The 21,566-nt window shown below is 34.0% G+C and overlaps 1 protein-coding gene across 2 annotated transcripts in view; it reads left to right on the plus strand.

Annotated features, from left to right (window-relative positions):
- Positions 1 to 20,379, plus strand: part of LOC150104070 (uncharacterized) — a 252,455-nt gene extending 232,076 nt beyond the window's left edge. The window contains exons 3-4 of one of the 2 annotated variants that reach the window (XM_090396736.1): positions 1,047 to 1,077; positions 19,149 to 20,379. In XM_090396736.1, the coding sequence (XP_090252862.1) occupies positions 1,047 to 1,077; positions 19,149 to 19,327 (210 nt within the window). In that variant the 3' untranslated portion in view covers positions 19,328 to 20,379. The remainder of the gene's footprint in view (positions 1 to 1,046; positions 1,078 to 19,148) is intronic. The other variant, XM_090396737.1, reaches the window with a different exon arrangement.
- The last annotated feature ends 1,187 nt before the right edge of the window (positions 20,380 to 21,566 follow it).

Genomic DNA, 21,566 nt, shown 5'->3' on the forward strand with positions numbered 1-21,566 from the left:
CTTTATGACTATTTATTAATACCTTGTGTACTGCTGTAAATTTGATATAGCGCATTATGACCCTTTGCTGTCCTTGCTGAGGACAGCAAAGAACTCCACACTGTTCACGATTCTTCTGACAAAAGTGTAGTGGTGGCTTGGATTCTTACTGTTGTTACGTGGCAAGTAATTTCAAATCAGAAATGTTTGTTTTTCTTTACAAAAGTTTCAGTTGAAGGTGTTAGTTGCACTTGTATGGAATAGGCAGAACTACAAAGAAAAATTAAATCTCTTTGATCTCCTCTTAAAATAAATCTGATATGTGTTTTCTGGACTTGGTATCCAAATTGAATAATTATTAAGAAATTTGATATGACATTCAGTAGTATAAATAAATGTATAACCATTGAATTACTGATCTTCTTGCCATTCTCAAGCAGAGGGTAGTGAATTTTATTACTGCCAAAACAGTTTTCCAGAAAAGTGGTTTCTTTTTTTCTAATTCTTCTAAGGAAAATAAATGAACTGAATTAGATAATGCCAATAAGACTTTGCACAGAGTGACCTGGTTGATTTTTTGGGGGGGGGGGGAGGTTATTTACACTGGTTGTGATAGATCAGAATGTTAGATTAGTAATGCAATGGCTAATGACTAGAAATATGTGAGTTTTTAGGAAAATTAAGCATAGACCCAAAAACTAGTATTACATTCTATCCTCTCTTTGCAAACAAAGCTCTCTCTCTCTCTTAGGTTAAATCTCATGCATTGTACTGATGCACTATAGATTCTTGGCATCTCTCTCTCATGTGTGGGATGTTAAAAAAAAAAAAAAAAAAAAAGGTACATTCTGAAAAGGATAATTTAGAAGTACCCAAAAAAGACTATTGAATGAATTTGTTTTATGTAGTACCACCACACACATTTAATGACTAATGAGTAGCTAGCATCTAGTAAAACAGTTTATATTTTCTGTAAAGACATGGTCAGTTTTGCACTACAATATTTTGAAATGCATAAGTTGTGTGCTTGTACATATATATAATATTTTGTTTTTTTCTTTTTGTAGACTGATCACAAAGGTGAGTTCTTCTCTATTGGTAAGATTTTTTATTTTGAAAATTCTTAGTCATGTCCTTCTGTTATCATTAGGTTGATTTGTTTGGTTATAAATATGAATAATCTCATTTTATGAACCTTGGTATTATTACATTTCCATGCTTAGAATCAAAACTGATATTACTGAAATCTTGGATAGATATTGTCAATTTTCTTATAAAATTCTAAACAATTATTATATTATTTTATTTTATTTTTATGTCTGATATTACATAAGGAAATTAAACTATCCGTGACTTTTGAAACATTCCTTTTTGTGATAATGTTTTTCATCACCTGGTATATATCAGTAAGATCTTGCATATTGGGAGCCAGAAGTTTCCTGAATAGTAAAGTACTGCTATTCCATATTTATCTAATCCTTAGCCCAACTACTAACATATAGTGGACTTATAACCTTTCCTCGTTAGGATATGTGGGAAAAAAATAATTTAAAAAAAAATCATTGTTTATAAAACTGCAGTGTATACAGAACCTGAAAAGTCTGGTAAGGCTTAAAACATAAATTTTCATTTTATTATAATTTAATTTTCACTATTCTACATTTCATTTTTGTAGTATTGAAATGGATTATATTGTCTCATTGAAATAGCAAGGAAATTGGGGTTTCACTTATAGGTTATGGGTGATCTTGAAGTTTTGAATCGATTTTTAATGTTTTTTTTATAAAATACTAAACAGTTTTTATTTTTTTATTATCTGTGGACTTTTTATGCTTTTGCATAAGTGAAGTAAACTATCAGTGAATTTTGAAACACTCTTCTATGTAATAGTGTTTGTCATCATATTATGTACACAGTTAGTTGGTCAAGTGAAGAAGAGGATCGAAGTTTACAGTCATTAGCAGTGCTATGTATAGCAGTTGAGGCCAGTGAGAGAAGATCCTTCATGCACATAGAGGAGAGTGGACAAAAGCAGAGCCCTGTAGTACTCCAGCATTGTTGTGAGAAACTGAAGAAAATGTGTGCAGTTGCAGTTCATATGAGGCTGGCCATAAGACATTTAGGTTGTTGAGCAAGCCTTTTTTCTAGGCATCAAATGCAGATATCACAGTGACTATGTGAACTTCTCCAAACCTTTATGCATCCACAAGTGGTTATGGGGATTGGCTGTGAATCAAGTCTATAGTTACTAATTAGCTGATAGTCTCCAGAGGTGACTATTGATGAGCTTCCCCACAATTTTTTTTTTCCCCTTTCTGTATGTGTATCATCCAAATTACTCTCACCTATCAAGTCATCAAACTATCATCCTAATTATTCTCACTTAAAAAAAAAAAAGTATTTAGGTTGCTAGCTTAAAGACAGATTTGATATTCCCCTTTGGAGGGGGCATAAATATATAATTACAGTAAAACCCCTTTTTTACACTTTTCGGGGAACTGATGGAAAAAAATTTTAAATAACAGGAAAGTGTAAATAGCAGTGTAAAATTTTGTAAATGAGTATGTGAGTCTACATACTCGTTTACAAAATTTAATAACTGAAAATAAATGAATTTACAATTACTTACATTTATCTATTTAAAAAAAATCTTTAATTGTTGATTTTTTTTTTTTTTTTTAATTTAATTTTTTATTTTTATTTGACATAGCACCAGATTGCTTTGCATCATGTTCAATGCTTGACCTGTTTTTTACTATCGTGTTCAAAGTGGACACGGAGAGTCCAACATCTTTTACTAAATGCACACATGTTCTGCCATGCCAATCTACACGTCACAGAATTGCCATCTTTTCTTCTACCGAAATACATTTTCTGTCTTTTTTTCTCCATGTCACTAACATGGATAATCCACCACTGCAACTTGAAAGCAACTTTCACACGCTAAATTACGTAGCAGAAATTCTGCGATATCAATTTGTACTGTGATTGAAAAATCACAATATCGCTCATCACTACATTACTGCTGCAAGTGTGCAGGTCATCGTGATGGTGGAAACAAAACTACAGCTGAAAGCAATGCTATTTGGGAACAGAAATGCGCAGATTTCCACAGAAATCGATTCGAAAATCAATATTGCTACCCGAGAAAAAAACATAATCACAGGAAATAATGTCCACATCAAGTTCTTAATGGCAGGAAAACAATATATCATAAGAAAAGACCTTAAGACAGGACCAACGGAAAATGACGTAAAAACAGGGTTTTACTGTATTTCCATGCTCTAGTTAACAAATGTTCTTAGCACAGTAGGTAGAATTTATTGTGTTAGAAGACTTGCTTTAAATTATATATTTAATTTAATCCTTTATTCAAGTGTAAGCAAACAAAGTTTGTGCCTGAAGTATCTTCAGGACTGAGATGACTCATGGCAAAGGTGGATAAAGCCTCACATCACTTGCCTTAGTATCCCATAATGCAAAGCATGTCTCCTTGCAGACATGTATAATGCTATGTATTATGGGAAGGATCACTACACAGACCAATTTCGACCTTTATTGAGGTCTCTTCAGTGGGAGCTAGACCCAGAGGTGGTTGAAGCAATGTAGAAGTCATGTTTACCTATACGAGTTGCTGAAAGGTGTCACACCTTATTATTAAATTACTCTGGATTAGAGAAAGATGTTGGAAGTTTTTTCTTCAACCTTGGTGTCACCTCTGGGTCTGGCTCTCAGTGAAGAAACCTCAATAAAGGTCGAAACCAGTCTGGGTAGTGACCCTTTCCATAATGCATAGCATTATACATGTCCACAAGGAGATGTGCTTTGCATTATGGGATACTAAGGCAAGTGATGTGAAGCTTTGTCCACTTTTGCTATGAGTTGCCCCAGTCCTGAAGATACTTCAGATGCAAACTTTGTTTACTGACACTTGGATAAAGGATTAAACTAAATATATAATTTATAGTCTAATCAAGTGGGAAAAAACTTCCCAGACTTGCTTTGTGTCCACACTGTTCAAGATTCTTCTGACAAAAGTGTAGTGGTAGCTTGGATTCTTACTGTTGTTACATGGCAAGTAATTTTCCATTGCTGTCAGCAAAATGTTTAAGAAGAAGAAAGATACTAGGTGGTCTGCCTTATTTTTAGGTGATGTTCCAATGTTTTTTAGAGTGAGTGAGAATTGTCGGAAGTTGTCCTTCGTCTGTTCCAGTTAAATTTATTTTTTGTGTTATTGCTAAAGACAATTTATTTGTCTTCTATATATATTAATAATATGCAGGAACTTAGCTGCTACTGCTACACTCAGCAGCACGAACTTTATATGACCTTTGAACATAACATTCAAATTCACCATTCGCTGGTATATTTGGTAAACTATTCTTAACAGGCCATGACATCTGTAGATGTCCAGCAAAATCTGGATACGATTCTGTAACACCTACTGAATTACACGGATAAGAAGTGCAATTTGGTCTCACTATTTTATCTGCCCCGGCCAGTAGAGAGGTTAAACAACATCCTGTATACCCCTTGAGGTGAGGGTATATGTCAGGAATTTGATGATGGCATAGTGGATAGTATTTTTTAAGTAATTAATTATGATTAGTTTATATCAAATATATCAGTTATGAATAATTAAGTAAGTTTGAATCGTAGACGTTCTACTGATTAAAACAATGTTACTCCAACATGTTTTCCTGTCTTTATATCTGATAGCATCTTTAGGAAGATATTTAAAAAAAAAAAACTATTGACAGTTTAATCACACCTATTATTAGGTACATCATGTGCAGTATTTCCTGCAAAAAATGCAAGTTTTGCTCTTCTGTGAACCGAAATGCAAAAATGCAGATCATACCTGCTGTCCATTGAGCAAAAGCATATCAGTTACATAATCTTCTGGCAAATTTAATATACTGAATATATGGAATGCTATAGATTCCAAGAGGGCTTAAAAAGGATTGCAAAAGATTGTAAATAAAGACTGTCTAGGAAATTCCAACATTTATACAGCAGAGTACACAAAAATACCAACTCTCTTACTACTAATAATTTGTATTAAAATTGTCTAATTATTATCTTGCATCCATAGCTCGGCTGAGTCTGAATCCCATTCTGGGATGTGAAGAACCATAAGTTAGCTGGTCTCATATGCAAATTTATATGCAAGTGGCAAGACTTTTCCTCCCTTTCTGGTTTTTTCTTTCACATACAGGCAAACCGACCAAAGAGAACACCACAATTTGCATATAAAGTATACTTATAAGCACAGGGCTTAACCAGTTTGTGCTGGAATCATGGTTGTGAAACCCAAGGATACCTTGGATAGTTATGGGCACTTAACAGCCTGTTAAGAGCTCTAGTCATAAAAGAAGAACAATAATTTTACTGAAATGGTGACTTCAATTCTAAGCCAAGGCTGGCTATGCTGTTATTCCAAGACAGATTTCAAAAGTTGATATCGTGGTCATTGTTGAAAAAACCACTAAGTTTCTATCGCATGAATGAATGAAGCATTGACCACAAATCCCACTTGGTCATCACAGACAAAAACCTATGATGTGATCTCTAAACTTAGGTCAAGATATCCAATCACTCCCAGATTCTGTAGAGTGCTAAAGTACATAAAGCGATCATCCCTCTCTGTCCAGTAGTGGATGGCAGGAGTTCTTCTGCATATCTTCTTTTTTAAACACCTTTCAAAATTACTCAAGCCTCATATTAGACATTCCTTCTGAAAAACTTAGCATATTTTTTAGAGAAATTTTCAGACACAAAAATTATCCCATCAAGTATATTAGCTGGTTTGGAGATAGTTTTGTTGCTAACAAACATTTCTAAGAAAGAATCTGTACCTTTCAGACCTATTTCCTCCTAATGTTACACATTTCTTTCATCATTGTCTTCAATTCTCATTTTTTTACTTGGAAAGGGAGATTTGACTACCAAAATTTATGTTCTAGCAATAGGCTCACCTCTGTTGCTCCCTATTGCTAAATTATACATATGGAAAAGCTTGAGGAAGAAGCCTGTAGCCACATGCCTGGTGGAGATATGTTGATATTTTTATTAAATGTTAGCATGCCCAGAAATACCTTGAAGATTTTGTGCATTTCTCAAATAATCAGCATCCAAAAATCAAATTTTAAGCTGGGTTAGAAGTAAAACACTTGACCAAAGACCGCAGATATGAGAGTCCTGAGAATGATTAGGGGCGTGAATAGATGGCATCGATGGCAATGTCATATTAAAAAAACGAAGATATTAGGGAAAAACTTGACATTGTTAGCATCCAGGAATGTGTTAGCAGTGCAAGTATGGTCACTTAAACAGAATGGGAGAGGAAAGATTAGCAAACCAGTGTTCTCTGCCAGGCTGGCAGGAAAAAGACCCAGAGGAAGACCAAGATATAGGTGGATTGATATGGTAAAAAGTGTCTTAGAAGATAGAAATATAAGATCCGATAATGTTAAAGTTTTGACATGTAACAGATTTATTTGAAGGAAAATTGTAGATAGGAAGTTAGTAATGATGTAAATTTTTCATGTAGTACTATAACATTAGTAGTTCACAGAAAACAAACTCTTATAGAATGTATATACATGAAAGCTCTTTCCATCACCCTCAACAAAAATTAGGTATTATCAAAACCTAATTGAAAAAAAAATAGCCTTTAATATACTCAAGAATGATGAAATTAAAAGATAAGAACTTCTAATTCTGTTTGACTGGTTCCTCCAAAATAGCTACTCAAAGAAGTTACTAAAGAAAAAACTTATTTTATGATGAATGTTGTATGTTAACCTGGAAATCAATTACATAGTCATGGTCTCCTTACCACATGTTGACAGTACATCAAGAAAAATAGCCCAATTATTAAAACCAGAACATCTTACAAAGTTTCTACAGATAGCAGTGCATTCTATAAACATCATGGGGGTATACAAGATTCCTTGTTCTTGCAGAAAAGTGTACGTGAGCTAGGCTGGGAGAAGTTTTAAAACTGTTGAAAAAACGTGGGTGATGTTAATGAAACTTGTCAGGTAATTAAAACTGTCAGTCCAGTATTTTTCAGTTTATAGAAATAACTGTTGAAAACGCTAGAGTAGTTTGTGTTAATTATTTTCCTGAAGACTCTGTTAGCCATAAAGGCAGTGAAACACAGTTAACATTCAGTTTTATGAGTAAAAGTTGTATGAGTCAAACCCAGTTAATTATTCACAATGGATAATACTTAATAGCATTCATGACATTGGTCTACAGGTATCATGGTCTCATGAGATTCTGGAGAAAACATCCTCCCTGTTTCTGGTGGACCTTAACATTGCTATAATTGCTCTCTTCAGATTTTTAACTAACCCTCTACTGCCTGCACATCATGGCTGGAAACAAGATCTAGCATCTGCTATTCTGGCAAGTATCCTTCCATTCTTAGAACATCTTAAGTATATCATTCCTCAAATAGCCTACAATATTGCCTCCTTTCTTCTGGTTTCCTACAATCTCATCAGATCACACACCTACAATATTCTCTATACTCACTTTCACTATGTTGCAATGTCATCTGGTGAGTGGGATGGACAATGGTGAAATTACGGGGTGGGATGGACCATTCTACTTTGTTGGGAGTTGGGTGAGGAAAGTTGGATTTATGAGAATCTCAAAATAACTTGGATATTGGCCACTAATGTTTTGTCCCACAGGAAGTCCATGTGCTATTAGATCTGCTTGAATAGGATGAAATTAACAAAAAAGAATAAGTGCAGAATAGTAAAAGGCTTCATTTCAAGTGAATCTATATTAATAGAGGATATAAATCCATCCTTATTTCAGAACTGAATGTACAGAATAGAAGCTCTTAGAAAATAGACCAAAGAACTTATGAGAATACAACCTCGACATCAGAGTTGCTTTGTCTTTGAACTTCTTCTGCCCAGGATCCTGGATATTATCCTTTTATTAGTGCTTTTAGGTTTTGCTGGCGTGGCAGATGTTTCAAACTGTTTGTTCTAATTACAGTACTAATTATTCGTACTTCTTACAGACACTGTAAGAAGGCAAAAATCCTCTGTTCACCATTATAGTAATCCCTTGTTAAAGTTGCTGGACTCTGATTAATAAATTAGACTCTTTTCTACAGAAGTTTCCAAAGCTTTCTTTTATTAAAGGCCCTACCTCATGTGTTTAAAAAAAAAAAATTCTTCTGAAAGTCCAAAAAAATTCGTGTGTGTGTGGGGGGGGGGGATATCGCCTTCCCTTATGCTTTGTTTTGCCATTGTTTCCAATTGCACCTAGATCTTTACTGATGGTATTGCTATATGATGTAAAAATGTCTTTTTATGTCACTTAAGTGTTTACTTGATTGAGATTATGCAAGTGGCAGTGTAATTTAGAGAAGGTATTTTTTAAAAAAAAAGAATGAAAATAGCATAATAATCCTGCAGATGAATGGTGCCTGTTAGATATCAAGGGACTAACATCCAGAGGCAGTTGTTCATACTATACAAATGTGTAAGTACACCAATTTGAATAGTTACTTCATCAAAAAAAACTAGTGGGTAACAGATAACTGCAGCAAAGATTTGTAGCTAATAAATGGAAAAGATTCCTAGATATGGAAAATGGATGCAAGCAGCATTATTTCTCTAGCACTAGTAAAATTTTGCATCAGATATGCATTTGCTTCTATCCTAGTGAAGATGGTCTGTTTTTGCTGCTGAATGGATGTACAGAATTGAACGAATGAATGAGTGGCTGAATTATTTCTTGCCACCATTACCATTGAACTGATTATTTAATACTCTGGCACTCATTGTTTTGATATAGCACATAACTAATTAGCATGTAGTGCTTATGTTTCATTTTACTTTATTTTTGGACTTAAAATCTAATTCTATCCATTTTGTATGATGATAGCGTTGGTGACAGTGCCTAGAATGTAGCAGTCGTGTTCAGTTAGGCTAGAAAACGTGTTTTTAAACTTAAGTATAGTGTGGCTTTTTTTTTCTCAAATTGTGCTGCAGTTGTGCATCGGTTAGATACAAGTGTCCTTCAGTGGTGTTATTGTTTGAAACTCTGTATTTTCACTTCTGTTTGTTTCACTACTTCAGCATCTAAAGATGGTGTCCAACAAGAAGCGCACGGCAGCGCCGCACAGGACTTCTATGCGAAAGGCTGGTTCATCGTTAGATTTTTCGCAATGGATGTGTTTCGGAAACTGCTACATGTATGTGCCGAAGAATGTGAAGGATCTGTGGACAGTCTGGCTAAATAAAAAGAATGAAAATGTCGACATGTGAGAAGTGTCGGGATAGACTGAGCGTTTAGGAATGGAAGCAGACATTGGGACCATAGCGTGAGAACTTCGGCAGGAGTTCATCAAAATGAAAAGTGACCCTCACCTTCTGCAAGAGGAATTGGAAGTGCTCAGTAAGGAGGTATTGAAAGTTAAAACTGAGTTAAATGGGTTGAACAGAGAAATTAGGACTATAGAGATTACTTTAGCTGAAGTAACTAGAACAGGATTATGTATGGGAGAGTCTTTGGTGAATGGTGAAGTAATAAATAGTATGAGAGTGATTGGGAGTCAACAAAATAAAAGCACAAGAGGTTTAGAAGAAACAAGATGTTGTAACAGTGAGGGAGTAAGTAAAAGAGCGTTGAGTAATGAAACTGGGAGAGTCATACTGAATAGCGTAGAAAATGAGACCACGAGTGACGCTTGTTTGGATGTGAATGAAGTTGAGAGTGGTAAAATGTATGGTGATTCTATGATTAAGGGTATGGAGAACAGTATGCCTGAGGAGTGCTTGGCTGGTGGGACAATAGAGAGAGTTGGTTTAGCAATAAAGAGAGGGCATGATGTATACAAGATGATAGTTATGGTGGGTACAAATGACCTGAGTGGTAGTATAAATCAGGTAGCAAAAGATTTAAGAACATTGTTAGATATTGTGAAGAAGAAAAGTTTCAATGGGAGGATAGTGTGTGTGTGCTGCCTCGTTTTGACAATTATGAGTTAAGTAGACGAGCGATGATAATGAATGATGTGATTGCAAGAATGTGCAAAAAAAGAGGTCTGGAGTGTGTTTGAAGGAAAAAGACAGTTGTATGCTAGAGATGGGTCATAAGCGATTGAAGAAGTTACTGTTTTCTGAACAAGTTGAAGTAATTGGGCAGGAAAACTAAAATGGAAAAGGTTGAGTGTAAGAGAGAGAGACTTTAACAGTGATTGTATATTTGTTGATCCTTATTCGCAGAATAAATTGCAGAATAGAGGGGATAAAAATCGGCATGGTTATTGAGGAACACACTAACATCCAGAGATAAAGAGGTTATTATTCCCCTTTATAAAGCATTGATACTTCCACATTTGGATTACTGTGCTCAGGTCTAGTCGCCTGGATTCCTTGGAGATGAGGAGGTTCTGGAGAGGGTTCAGAGGAGAGTGACTAGGTTGGTGAGTGATGTAAAAAATGCTCCCTACATTGATAGATTGAGAGCTTGTGGATTGCAGAGGTTGGTTGATAGGTGGAGAAGAGGAGATATGATAGAAACATTTAAATTACTAAAAGGTTTTTATAAGATTGATGCAGGGGAAATGTTTCAGCTATGTAATAGTGATGGAAGAATAAGAGGTTATTCCTGGAAATTAAAGAAAAGTGTGGTTAATAAGGGTGTGAGAAAGAAGTTTTTTGCCTGGAGGGTGGTGAATGAGTGGAATGCATTGCTGACTCAGTTGTGATTTCTTCGTCTGTAAATGAATTCAAGAAGAGATATGATAGATATTGTTTTGCTAGTTTGGGTCTACTGACTCCATGGAGATACCTGTAATAATTCTGAGTGATAAGACCAACCATTGGAGTCATTGTGTTTATGTTCAATTTTTTTAGATGAAAAATATTCTGGAATGCTAGTCTGAGCATTCTTGAAAGTCTTCGTAATGCATTTTCAACACAACTTTTTTTACTTTTTACATCAAACAATCGGAACCTTTTACTCATTATTCAAACAATGACAAGGGTGAGGGTCTGTCATTTGCTGCAAGGTTGACTTGTGTGATAGTTGAATTTATTTCATTAACATTTTATAAAAAAAATATTAATTGATGAGTGTGTGAATGACACTGAGTATGTACCATATGAAAGTGATATGGTATTTAATAGAAGACATGTCCTGGTTTTAAATGACTGGAATATGGAAACATTTTGTGTTTTGTGATGTTAATCCTCAACCCAAGCTGCTGTTAAAGTGTAATTTTAGGGACATCAACTCAAGTGTTGGTTTTTCCAGAAAATATAAGTGATTTAGTGTTGGAAAAAAAGTTTATCAGTGATGTTATAGATCAGTGGTTCTCAAACTTGTGCCTGCAGAGCTATATGCATGCACCTGCTGTCAATTATTAAATAAAGAAGAATAAAATTAAAACTGGAAAATATGTCTTCTCTTAGTAATAATATTTATTGAAATCGTAAAAAAAATGTTAACGCTTATGTTATGTTAGGAACATTTTGTAATTCTTGTCTTTGTGCATATGTTTTATATTTAGATGTGTCATCACTTCACCGTTATTGTTGGCACACTTTGACCATACATTGTTTTCTTATGTTTAAAATTTTCACCCGAAAATGTGAGTAATCCAACTAACCTACAACTAAAAAAAACGACTAACCTACAAATTCAACAATGTTTGGAAAGAAGACCATTGTTTTATCCAATTTAAAAAGAAGTGTTTTTGCTTCTTGTGTGATGGTTTAATTTAGTTGTATAATAAATGTTACATGTTTTTTCATAGTTAATTAATTTCTTAATTGTTATCATTTGATATGCTAAGCAAGTATAAATTTTCATAGAAAAAAATATTGGTACCTGCCACTCTTTTCCCAATCTCGAATGCACCCACGACCACAACCAGGTTGAGAACACCCATTATACTTTTTTGTAAATATAAAGCAAAGCCTTTTTTTATTGCTAAATCACAAACTAAATGGAATTACGAATATCACTCAGTTGAAAGCTTTATAAAAGTGATATTGGATATGTTTCTTACACTTCATTTTTATTCTGGAATATGTAAATATAGTGATATGAATCAGTAATGGGCAAGAATGCCTCTTGATCTAAACTTCCTTTTTTTTTCTCCAGTGCTACAATGAGTACAGACAGACAGGTACATATCAATATGAAGTTTTTGTGGTTTAGCAAAGTAAATATGGGAAAATGTACCTTCTAGCTTTTGGTAAGCTTTTGCAGAAATTTTAATTGAAAATGTGAATGTAGGAGGACATATCAATTGATAAAGCTTCAGTTCTATGGAAAGGATGACCTTAGCTTTCACAAAATGCACAAGATATAAAATTTGGCATAAAATCTCATGTTATGCTCTAAAATAAATACATTTGGAGTATACATGTCAAAAAGAATACTTTCTTGGACAGACACGTCATGTAATTGTGGCTGGCTGGTACTCTGGTATTCAATTAGCACACACATTTTAAAGACACATAATATAATTGTGACAATTCATCCTAATTAAGGATTAGTCCTAGGATGAGCCTCGTGATGAAAATCATGTAATGATATATCTTTTTTGCTTCCAAACAGTGGTGGCTCATGGCTTGAAATTATGGGGGTATTGCAAATTTTGAAATATACATACACATTGTAAGTACAGTGTATGTGTGTTTGGATAAAATATCAAAATTATGATAAAATTAAAAAAAAAAAATTAATCATGAAAAAATATTGTTTATTATTGATAAAATTATACAGTTTGGTATAATTGAAAATTACTTAAAAAATAAAATATTCTTCTTGTTTTGTTTCATGGAAAAATATTGTCTATTATTGATAAAATTATACGTTTAGTATAATTCAAAATTACTTAAAAATAAAATCCATTCCTTTAATTGTAATTAAAGGAATGGATTTGCAATTTTTGGACATTACAATTAAAGGATTTAATTGTAATGTTCAAATATTTAAAGAGACGGAGTAAACACGATAAACACTACAAACACTCTACTACTGGCACAAACTGCATATAAACAACAGTGGAACTGTGCGATAGACAGTGCCGCATTATGCTAATAGCTTGCATCTCACTATGACTTGCATATTCTTTCCCTCTTAGCAATATGACACTGTGCCGCTAGTGTCCTTCAATCTCCTAAGTGCTACAAAATGGATTTTTATTATTTTTTATACAAAATAAGAGAATTGTATAGCAAATATTAATAAATATATTTATATATCGAGAAAAATTAGGGGTGCTGCAGTTACGCAGTGCCTATGCACGAGCTGCCCCTGCTTGCAAAGAAATGAGAAGAAAAATCACTGTATGTGATAACCACAAAATATTCAGCTAGTTATATAGAAACAGGTCAAAAATAGGCTTTAGAGGAGCTGGAATATTTTACAAAAAATCAATTCACTTTGATATATATAATGAATAAGGAGGAGTGATTGATTACTCCTCCCATGTATGCATTTCCTCTCTGCAGCCTTTTCACCCATCATAATTCCATACACACTTCCTGAAACTAAGCCACACCACCTGATGTAAATGCTGCTGAATAGTTATTCTGCTTTCCAAAAATATCATAAATGGAAAATTTGCTTTCAAATGGCATGTTGTAATGATTATATGTCAAAATCTGGAAATGCATAATTCAGCAGGGATTGCTACTTGCACCATATTCATTGTCAGCAGTCCTCATGCAGGTCACAAGCAAAAACCTGAAAAGACTGCCCATGGTCTAGTTTCTGTTGAAGCTTTGCATTGTAGTTCAAATATATTCTTAAAATTCTTAGAGCATCCAACGGAACAAGGAAATGTTCCGTTGGATGCTCTGAAAAATAAGACCTGTGCAGTATACAACGCTTCACAGAATGGCAGAATAAATTAAATCCTTCTAATTAGGTAAGTAGTTCTTTCTATTTACTAAATTTGTCATTGATATATGCATCTCCACTCTGCAGCCTTTCCACCCATCATAATTCCATACACACTTCCTGAAACTAAGCCACACCACCTGATGTAAATGCTGCTAAATAGTTATCTTACTCTTATGTCAGTTATATGTTTATAAATACACATATGAAGACAAAATATAAAAATAATGTACTTTTCTATGAGGTCAGTGACAGTTTTATGCTACTTATGACAATATTTTACAACTCACATGGTAGGGATTAAAGGTGACATGTTAGAGGGAAGAATGTCAGGACAGCACTTTACATATATATTAAGCATTCATCATTGTGAGAATTCCTGAAGGTTGAAGTGTGCATTTTATGGATGGGAGTTGTTTTTTTGTAAAATAAATGCTTAATTTATTTTACAAATTAAAATTTTTTATTAGAATTATGCTATTGATTAGCAACAAATTCAGAATAGCAAACGACCTCCATTCATGACATAATATATAGCATATATTGTTTTGTTATGCATGTGGATGGATGGCAGGCAGTTGATGAGTTGCAGTTTGAAGTGGCTACTTTACTGACACTGCTTTATTATTTGTGGTACTGTTGTTGCTGTTGTTACGGTATTGCTCAAATTTCAGAGGGGAATTATATTTGCAACTGCCCAACTGGCTGGATGGAATATATCAAACATATTATGTTTTCCATCAATGTTATTTCAGTTTCTGTGGACACCTCATCCATCTTTTGATTGACATGTATACATCTTATGACCAGTATGGTGGTTGACAATTAAAACAATGTTGGTCAATTAGCTATTTCTGATTTGCAGCAAACATCTTTCTTTCACTGTTCTTGGCTTACTTTATTACCATATCAGATCACTTGTTTTTTAAATGAAGTGAAACAGTAGAATAAATTCCAAAAATCAGTTTTGCCTCTGCTGCTGTCTGTGGTATTTTTCTGAATAGGCCATTTGTACAGAAATTGTAGGGAACTGTTTCATATTTGGTTAAAAATATTTGAACAATGCAACCAGTTTCTGAGGAAGAAGCACCCCTCCCACCCACCACCACTTTTCCAATTACAACAGATTGAATTCTGCGTAATGATTCTTGTAATAAAAATAATTTTTGTCATTCTTAATAATTAGAAACGACTTGCCTTAAGATGTGACAAGTACTGTCTGACCACAGATGCGAGACCCCCCCCCCCAACACTTCTGCACATAGTAGAAGGCAAATCCAGTCCGATAATAGGTAATCAATGATGAGTGTTTATTATCATATGTCAGAAAATTGGCTTTTCTTTTATGAAAATTCTAGTTTTTAAAGTGGTAACTATTTTGTTTGTATAATAGTTGGAAAATTTTAAGTATAAAGCATGTGAATTCATGTGTTGGTGATGAATTCATACATTGTCTTATTGCTTTCTCCCCTTCAACATTAATTGATTCTTCTTGACACTGTGCCATCCAAGGTTCTTGCATTAGTCTGACAGTATATCCTTATATTCTCTTTCTCCCATCTATTAATAATTCTTCATTCTCACCCATCAGATGACTGGTTGAGTCCCCTGGGAACAAATGTAAAAATGCAGTTAGCTATCTCATTGCTAGTACTGTAAAAAACTATAAATACGTCAGATAGATACTACACCATTTATCTGCTTGTTTCAGTGCAAGAGGAGAACTTAAACGTCTCTTCTAAATATATATTTCAAAATTAACATCTATGTTGGGTATTTAACAAGATTATCTAATTTTTTTTTTTTTTTTAATGAGATTCCCACTTTTGAAAATGAAATCTTGTAGTAAATTCGTACCATAAATGGGACAAGGTGTTTTTAAATATATAGCCTGGAAACTGCTCTGGAGACCAAAAAAGAAACTTTTTCAAGTCACTTTAGTCCTCTGGTAAGCAGTGTTGTGGTTCTTATATTCAGCTTTTATGAATTGAAGAACTTCATTTTGTTCCAATGAACTGAACTAACTCTCTGACTAGAATAAGTGATAGGCAAGACCAGACTCAGGGCTGGCTCAGAGCATTGGTTTTCCGGACATGGCCCTATGCTCAGAGGTGCCCTGCACTTTCAAATTTCTCAGAAAATTTGATAATAGAATTTTTGATGTTTCAGAGATGTATTGATATGGGAAATATTTTAGTACATAACTATATGTATTTAATCTTTGTAAATTATGTTTAATAAAAATATATGATTTTTTGATTAAAAAAACATATACTTTTTTGCAAATGTTTTGGAAACGAATAACTTTTTCCTGAGGCTCTTCAAAAACCTCCAGCCAGCCCTGACCAGACTGTCTGATTTTTGCTATCTTGTATATCCTTGGTCTTGGTCTTGGTTGACATGTTCAGTTGTAGAAATGCTGATCACCTTGTTTGTCTGTAATATGATAAACCTAATGTAATAGTTCAAGTCAGCTCTTTTCTGCATTTTTCCTAAAAGATCTTGTGAATGAATCTTGAAGGTGACTGTGTATTTGTAGATTTGAGGAGCACATCAGTTTTTTATGCTAAACAAGCAACTTGCTATCAGAAATCACATTCACTTTCAGTCATGACCAGTATAGCTGTTGTCAGTCCCCCAGACTCAGAGGTGTGTGTTGAGTATGCCATAATTTAGCACTAGTTGCATCAAAATATGATAAACACAAACCATAATCAGTAGTATCTCCTTTCTCTCTTACTTCTTTTCTTCCTTCATAATACAATTTAATGGAATAACCACAGCACAAGGAGAAATAATATTGAAACTATTAAACCTGCTGTTTAATTGTTTCTCTTTGTGCTGTATACTCCTCAGTTCAGCATGTAACCTTTACTGAATGGAACATTCATAAACTTGGTCACTTCCCAAGTGAGTACTGCATGATCACTGTCACCAGCCGGAGGCAGAATAGTTATGTCTTTAACTGAAATGCCCTCTGACACTATAATCAAATCTAACATTCGTTGAACTTGAGCTCCTTCTGTCACGTGATGCTTGAGGAAGTCCCGCAAAAGCTTAATAAAAGATTTTCATTCTTATGAGATTCTACTGCTACCCAATCAATATTTGGATAATTAAAGTCTCCCATTATGATTACTCTTTCATGCTCATCTTTTCTATCTGGTGATGCATTTGTTCATCACTAGCAACTGATCCACCAGGTCTGTATGTAATTGATCTTGTTAGATTCCACCTCACACCAGATGGCTTCACACTCACTACCACAGGAAATATTGTTAGTAGTAGTAGTAATACCACAATCATTGGTCTCAACTCTAACTGGATTCAAGTTATCAGTATCATTAGCAGCATATCCTATCCTTGCTAAAAATACTGTACACTCGATACCATTTTGTAGGTCTGATCGCCAGGTTTCACTAATACCTACAATCTGAGGTCACAACATATTGACTATGGCAACAAATTCTACCAGTTTGTTTCTGATACTCCTAGCATTCATGTACAGACATAATAATCCACTTGTTTGTTCTTTTGTAAAGTCATGTCTGCAGTCTGCCTGACACACTTGGTTATTAAAACTTGCAGATCTTTATTCTTCTTTAATGCCTTATACATGTAGACATCTTTGCACACGTTTAATGGGTCTGAACCAGATGAACACAAAAGCCGAAATCGTTCCCTCCTCGTCATCATTTCCACGACAAAGCCCATTCCCATCATTAACACAGTTATATAACATTGTTTCCTCTTACACTCACATTCACACCATTCCTTTCTTTATAATTTAGTTTCCCTGATGCTCTTTTAGGTCTCATACCAGTTATTAGTTTTTCTAGACTCCTGATACCAAACACATTCAGGTGTAGGCTGTCCCTCCTCTTATACAAATCCAGTCTTTCCTCAAACTCACTCCACACATCCAAAAACTTGCATTCATTCCTTCTACACATCCTATGTATCAAATTGTTTGCCATCATAGCCCTTCTTAATTAATTTTTATCATAGCGAGGTAAAATACTGACGATTTTTGCTCTCACCTATCCAATCATGCATGTTTCATGCTCTCAGAATATTGCATAGTGCCATAAAACCTGTAATGACGTATTTTTCCTTCCCAACAAACTATTCCGGTGTTCCCATGTTATTTATTTATTTATTTTTACATGGAAATTAGCAGAATTTTATGGTATTGATTGATATGTGGAAATATATAGTTAGCAACATAATATGTTTGTTTCGGGGAATTATAAATTAATCTCTCTCTCTTTTTTTTTCTTTTTTTTTTATTATTATTATTTTAACAATTGCATTCATAAAAATGTTCATAAATTAAATAAATAATATAATGGGATTCAATGCCTGCACTTCACTAAGATACTTTCATTCTCAGAATAATTTTTAATTTATTATTTACCTCAAGAAGTGATGGCAAACTAACACTGTTTCATTTATCTTGCCATTATATGTAAATGTAAAGTCGAAGCATTAATGAAGTAGACAAAGTATATTTGCACCTGCATCCTTTGAAGTTAAGCCTAGTGAAATATAGAAGAAAATAATCTTCTTAATATAACTATACTTTTGAATAAAAAATGTTATGAGGGATATCATCTTGTTTTGTTGCATTGATTTAGAGGAAATTACACATATAGCAGTGTATTGGTAAACTTTCCATGCAATAATAAATTCATGTAGTTGTAGTCTGGAGAAGTACAGATATAATTGTTGAGGTGTTCTGTATACAGCAATGTTCCCTCCCCAAATTTTATAGTTTATTAATTTTATGTTTTCAGTAACATAATGCATGATATAGTCAATGCTCACTATATATAGCAAACTGCTATAACATACTTGCTCAGTATGAAATATTACCATACATCCCCAACTGGAGTACTATAGTTGCAGTTGTGCTAAAGCTATAACAAATTCTTAAATTGCAGGAAAGGTTTGCTATAGTGAACTCTGTATGTATGTAGAGAATTGATGAAGTATCCAACTGCCTAAAGAAATCAATTTTACCTATCAGATAATCACTCATAAACACAAATTCGAAGGTTAGAAGATTGAGAGCTCATCATATATAAATGTCTGCTGGTCATTAATGAAATTCATAAGTACATTGATTGTAATTTATTATACAAATTGTTCAACTTTGTTAAAATACTGCATGAAGGAAAAATTATTTTATTAGTTTGTCATGCAGTATGTTTGTTGAAGTACATATATTGTTTATCTGAAAATTGAGATTAACTGTTTTCTCTGCTTATTAGAAAATGACAAAGAAAATGGAGAATCACAAGAAGCACTTAAAGATGATGATGAGGAAGATAGCAGAGATGAAGATGATGGTGGACCTGAAGGAGAAGATGATTTTGATGATGAAGATGGAGATGAGGATGGTGCTGAGGATGAAGAAGGGGATGATGATGAAGAAGAAGAAGAGGCATAAGTGATAAGGTGACCTCAAGCAGGGAAGGGAGACTGTCTTGTAAAAAATTACAAAATAAAAAAAAAAAAAAAACTCCAGATAAAGAAAATGGGGGAAAATAGTGACCACATTCACATTTTTTTAAAAAGGGTTTAAAGAAAACTGGGAGCCTTTTTTTTTTTTTTTTTTTTTCTATTTTAATGTATAAGTTTTAACATTTGAACAAGTCCGTGTTTAAATGGTTTGACAAAGATAATGTTACTTGCTTCTGTGTGAATTCAGTAGAACGTGTTTGAGCTGTTCATAAAAAAAACATAGTTAGTTGGCCAGCACCATGTGTGACTGAGGTCAGTAACCATTCCCATTTGTATGTTCCATGTTTCATCAGTGTGTATGAAATTCTTTGAATGTGTGATTAGTATAGATTATATTTTCATTATCATTACATATGGAATTCTTAGAACTTTTAACCAATGCTGCTGTGTTGTAAATTGTTGCTAAAATCCAAAATCTCTAGGCTAGTTCTAATAAAATTTGTAATATGTGCGTGTGTGTATGCATGTGTGTGTGCATGTGTAACTTACAGTAAAGCATTTCCCCATTGGTAGCCAGCCTTTTACATAACTCATTAGTTTCAAATGCATATAGACATAGTATGAATGAGAATGGATTTCCTGCTCATTGTGAGTTATAGCATAAGTTACCGTAATAGATTATTCACTTGGTTTTCTGTAATGCTGTCTAATAAATTCATTTTGAAATGTTTACTTTTGGCATATAAATAAATTCTCCCTGAAATATTTGTGCCCATTTTCTGGCAAATGGAAAGAGGGGGGAAAATAATGATGTTCCTATAATAACACATACACAGAAACTTGGCTCCCAACCTCTTCTTTCTCCTCTCTCTTTCTCCCTACCCAATACATATTTATTTCATTGCATTTTAAGGTTTCGGTAATAAAATTAATTCATTGTAACCTGCAGCTTTCACATAACTTTTTAATTTGTCCTCTGTTCACGTGATTTTCACTGCCCTAATGAAATGAGTTGAATAAAGTGGGTACTTAAATTTTTGAATTGTTATTTCTTATATGTATTGTTATGCTTGTCTTTCATTTCTCTTTTACAGAAAGAAGGTACTTATGACGGGATGGATTCAGAAAATGTACCAAATTCATATTATCCCCCCCCCCCCACACACACACCTAAAATACTCCTTACTCAAATAAAATTTGGCATTTATACTTAAGTCTTATTCTGTTAAATGAAGCAAAGCACATCTATTTTTATTTGCTTTGCTTATTTATAAGATAAATTAGAAAACAGCTGTAAATTTCCAGGTATATATGACAGCTACAGCATATGATACTTCAATTAGAATTGGCTCAAGTCTCTATTACGTAAAAAGTTTATTTTTCACTTGGTTAGAGTATAATAAATTTAGTTTAATTCTTTATCCAAGTGTGAGCAAACAAAGTTTATGCCTGAAAGTATCTTCAGGACTGGGGTAAGGTGGTACAACATTAGGCAACTTGTTGCAAAGGTGGAGCAAGCTAACATCACTCCTTTCTCAGTATCTCCTATAATGCAAAACACATCTCCTCTCCTTGCGGATATGTATGCATTAAGGGATTGGCCACTACCCAGACTAGTTTCGTCCTTTATTGAGGTCTCTTCAGTGGGAGCCAGGCCCAAGTAGAGATACCAGGCAGAAGCATTAGCAAGGTCATCTCTACCTATAGGAGTTGCCAAACTGTGCCACATTTTTATTAAATTACTCTGGATTTAGAGAAAGATGTTGAAAGTTTATTTTTCACTTGGTTAGACTATAATAAATTTAGTTTAATCCTTTATCCAAGTGTGAGCAAACAAAGTTTGCACCTGAAAGTATCTTCAGGACTTGGGTGAGGTGGTACAACACTGGGCCAATAGGTAGAGATGACCTTGCTAATGCTTCTGCCTGGTATCTCCACTTGGGCCTGGCTCCCACTGAAGAGACCTCAATAAAGGTCGAAACTAGTCTGGGTAGTGGCCCTTCCCTTAATAATGCATTACATTATACATATCCACAAGGAGATGTGTTTTGCATTATGGGAGATACTGAGATAGGAGTGATGTTAGCTTGCTCCACTTTTGCAACGAGTTCCTCGGTGTTGTACCACCTTACCCCAGTCCTGAAGATACTTTCAGGCGCCAACTTTGTTTGCTGACACTTGGATAAAGGATTAAACTAAATTTATTATACTTTATTATGTCAGTC

The sequence above is a fragment of the Typopeltis vanoorti genome, chromosome 8 (genome assembly GCF_054136105.1).
Source record: "Typopeltis vanoorti isolate ZY-2024b chromosome 8, IOZ_Tvanoo_1.0, whole genome shotgun sequence".
NCBI classification, from domain to species: Eukaryota; Metazoa; Arthropoda; class Arachnida; order Uropygi; family Thelyphonidae; genus Typopeltis; species Typopeltis vanoorti.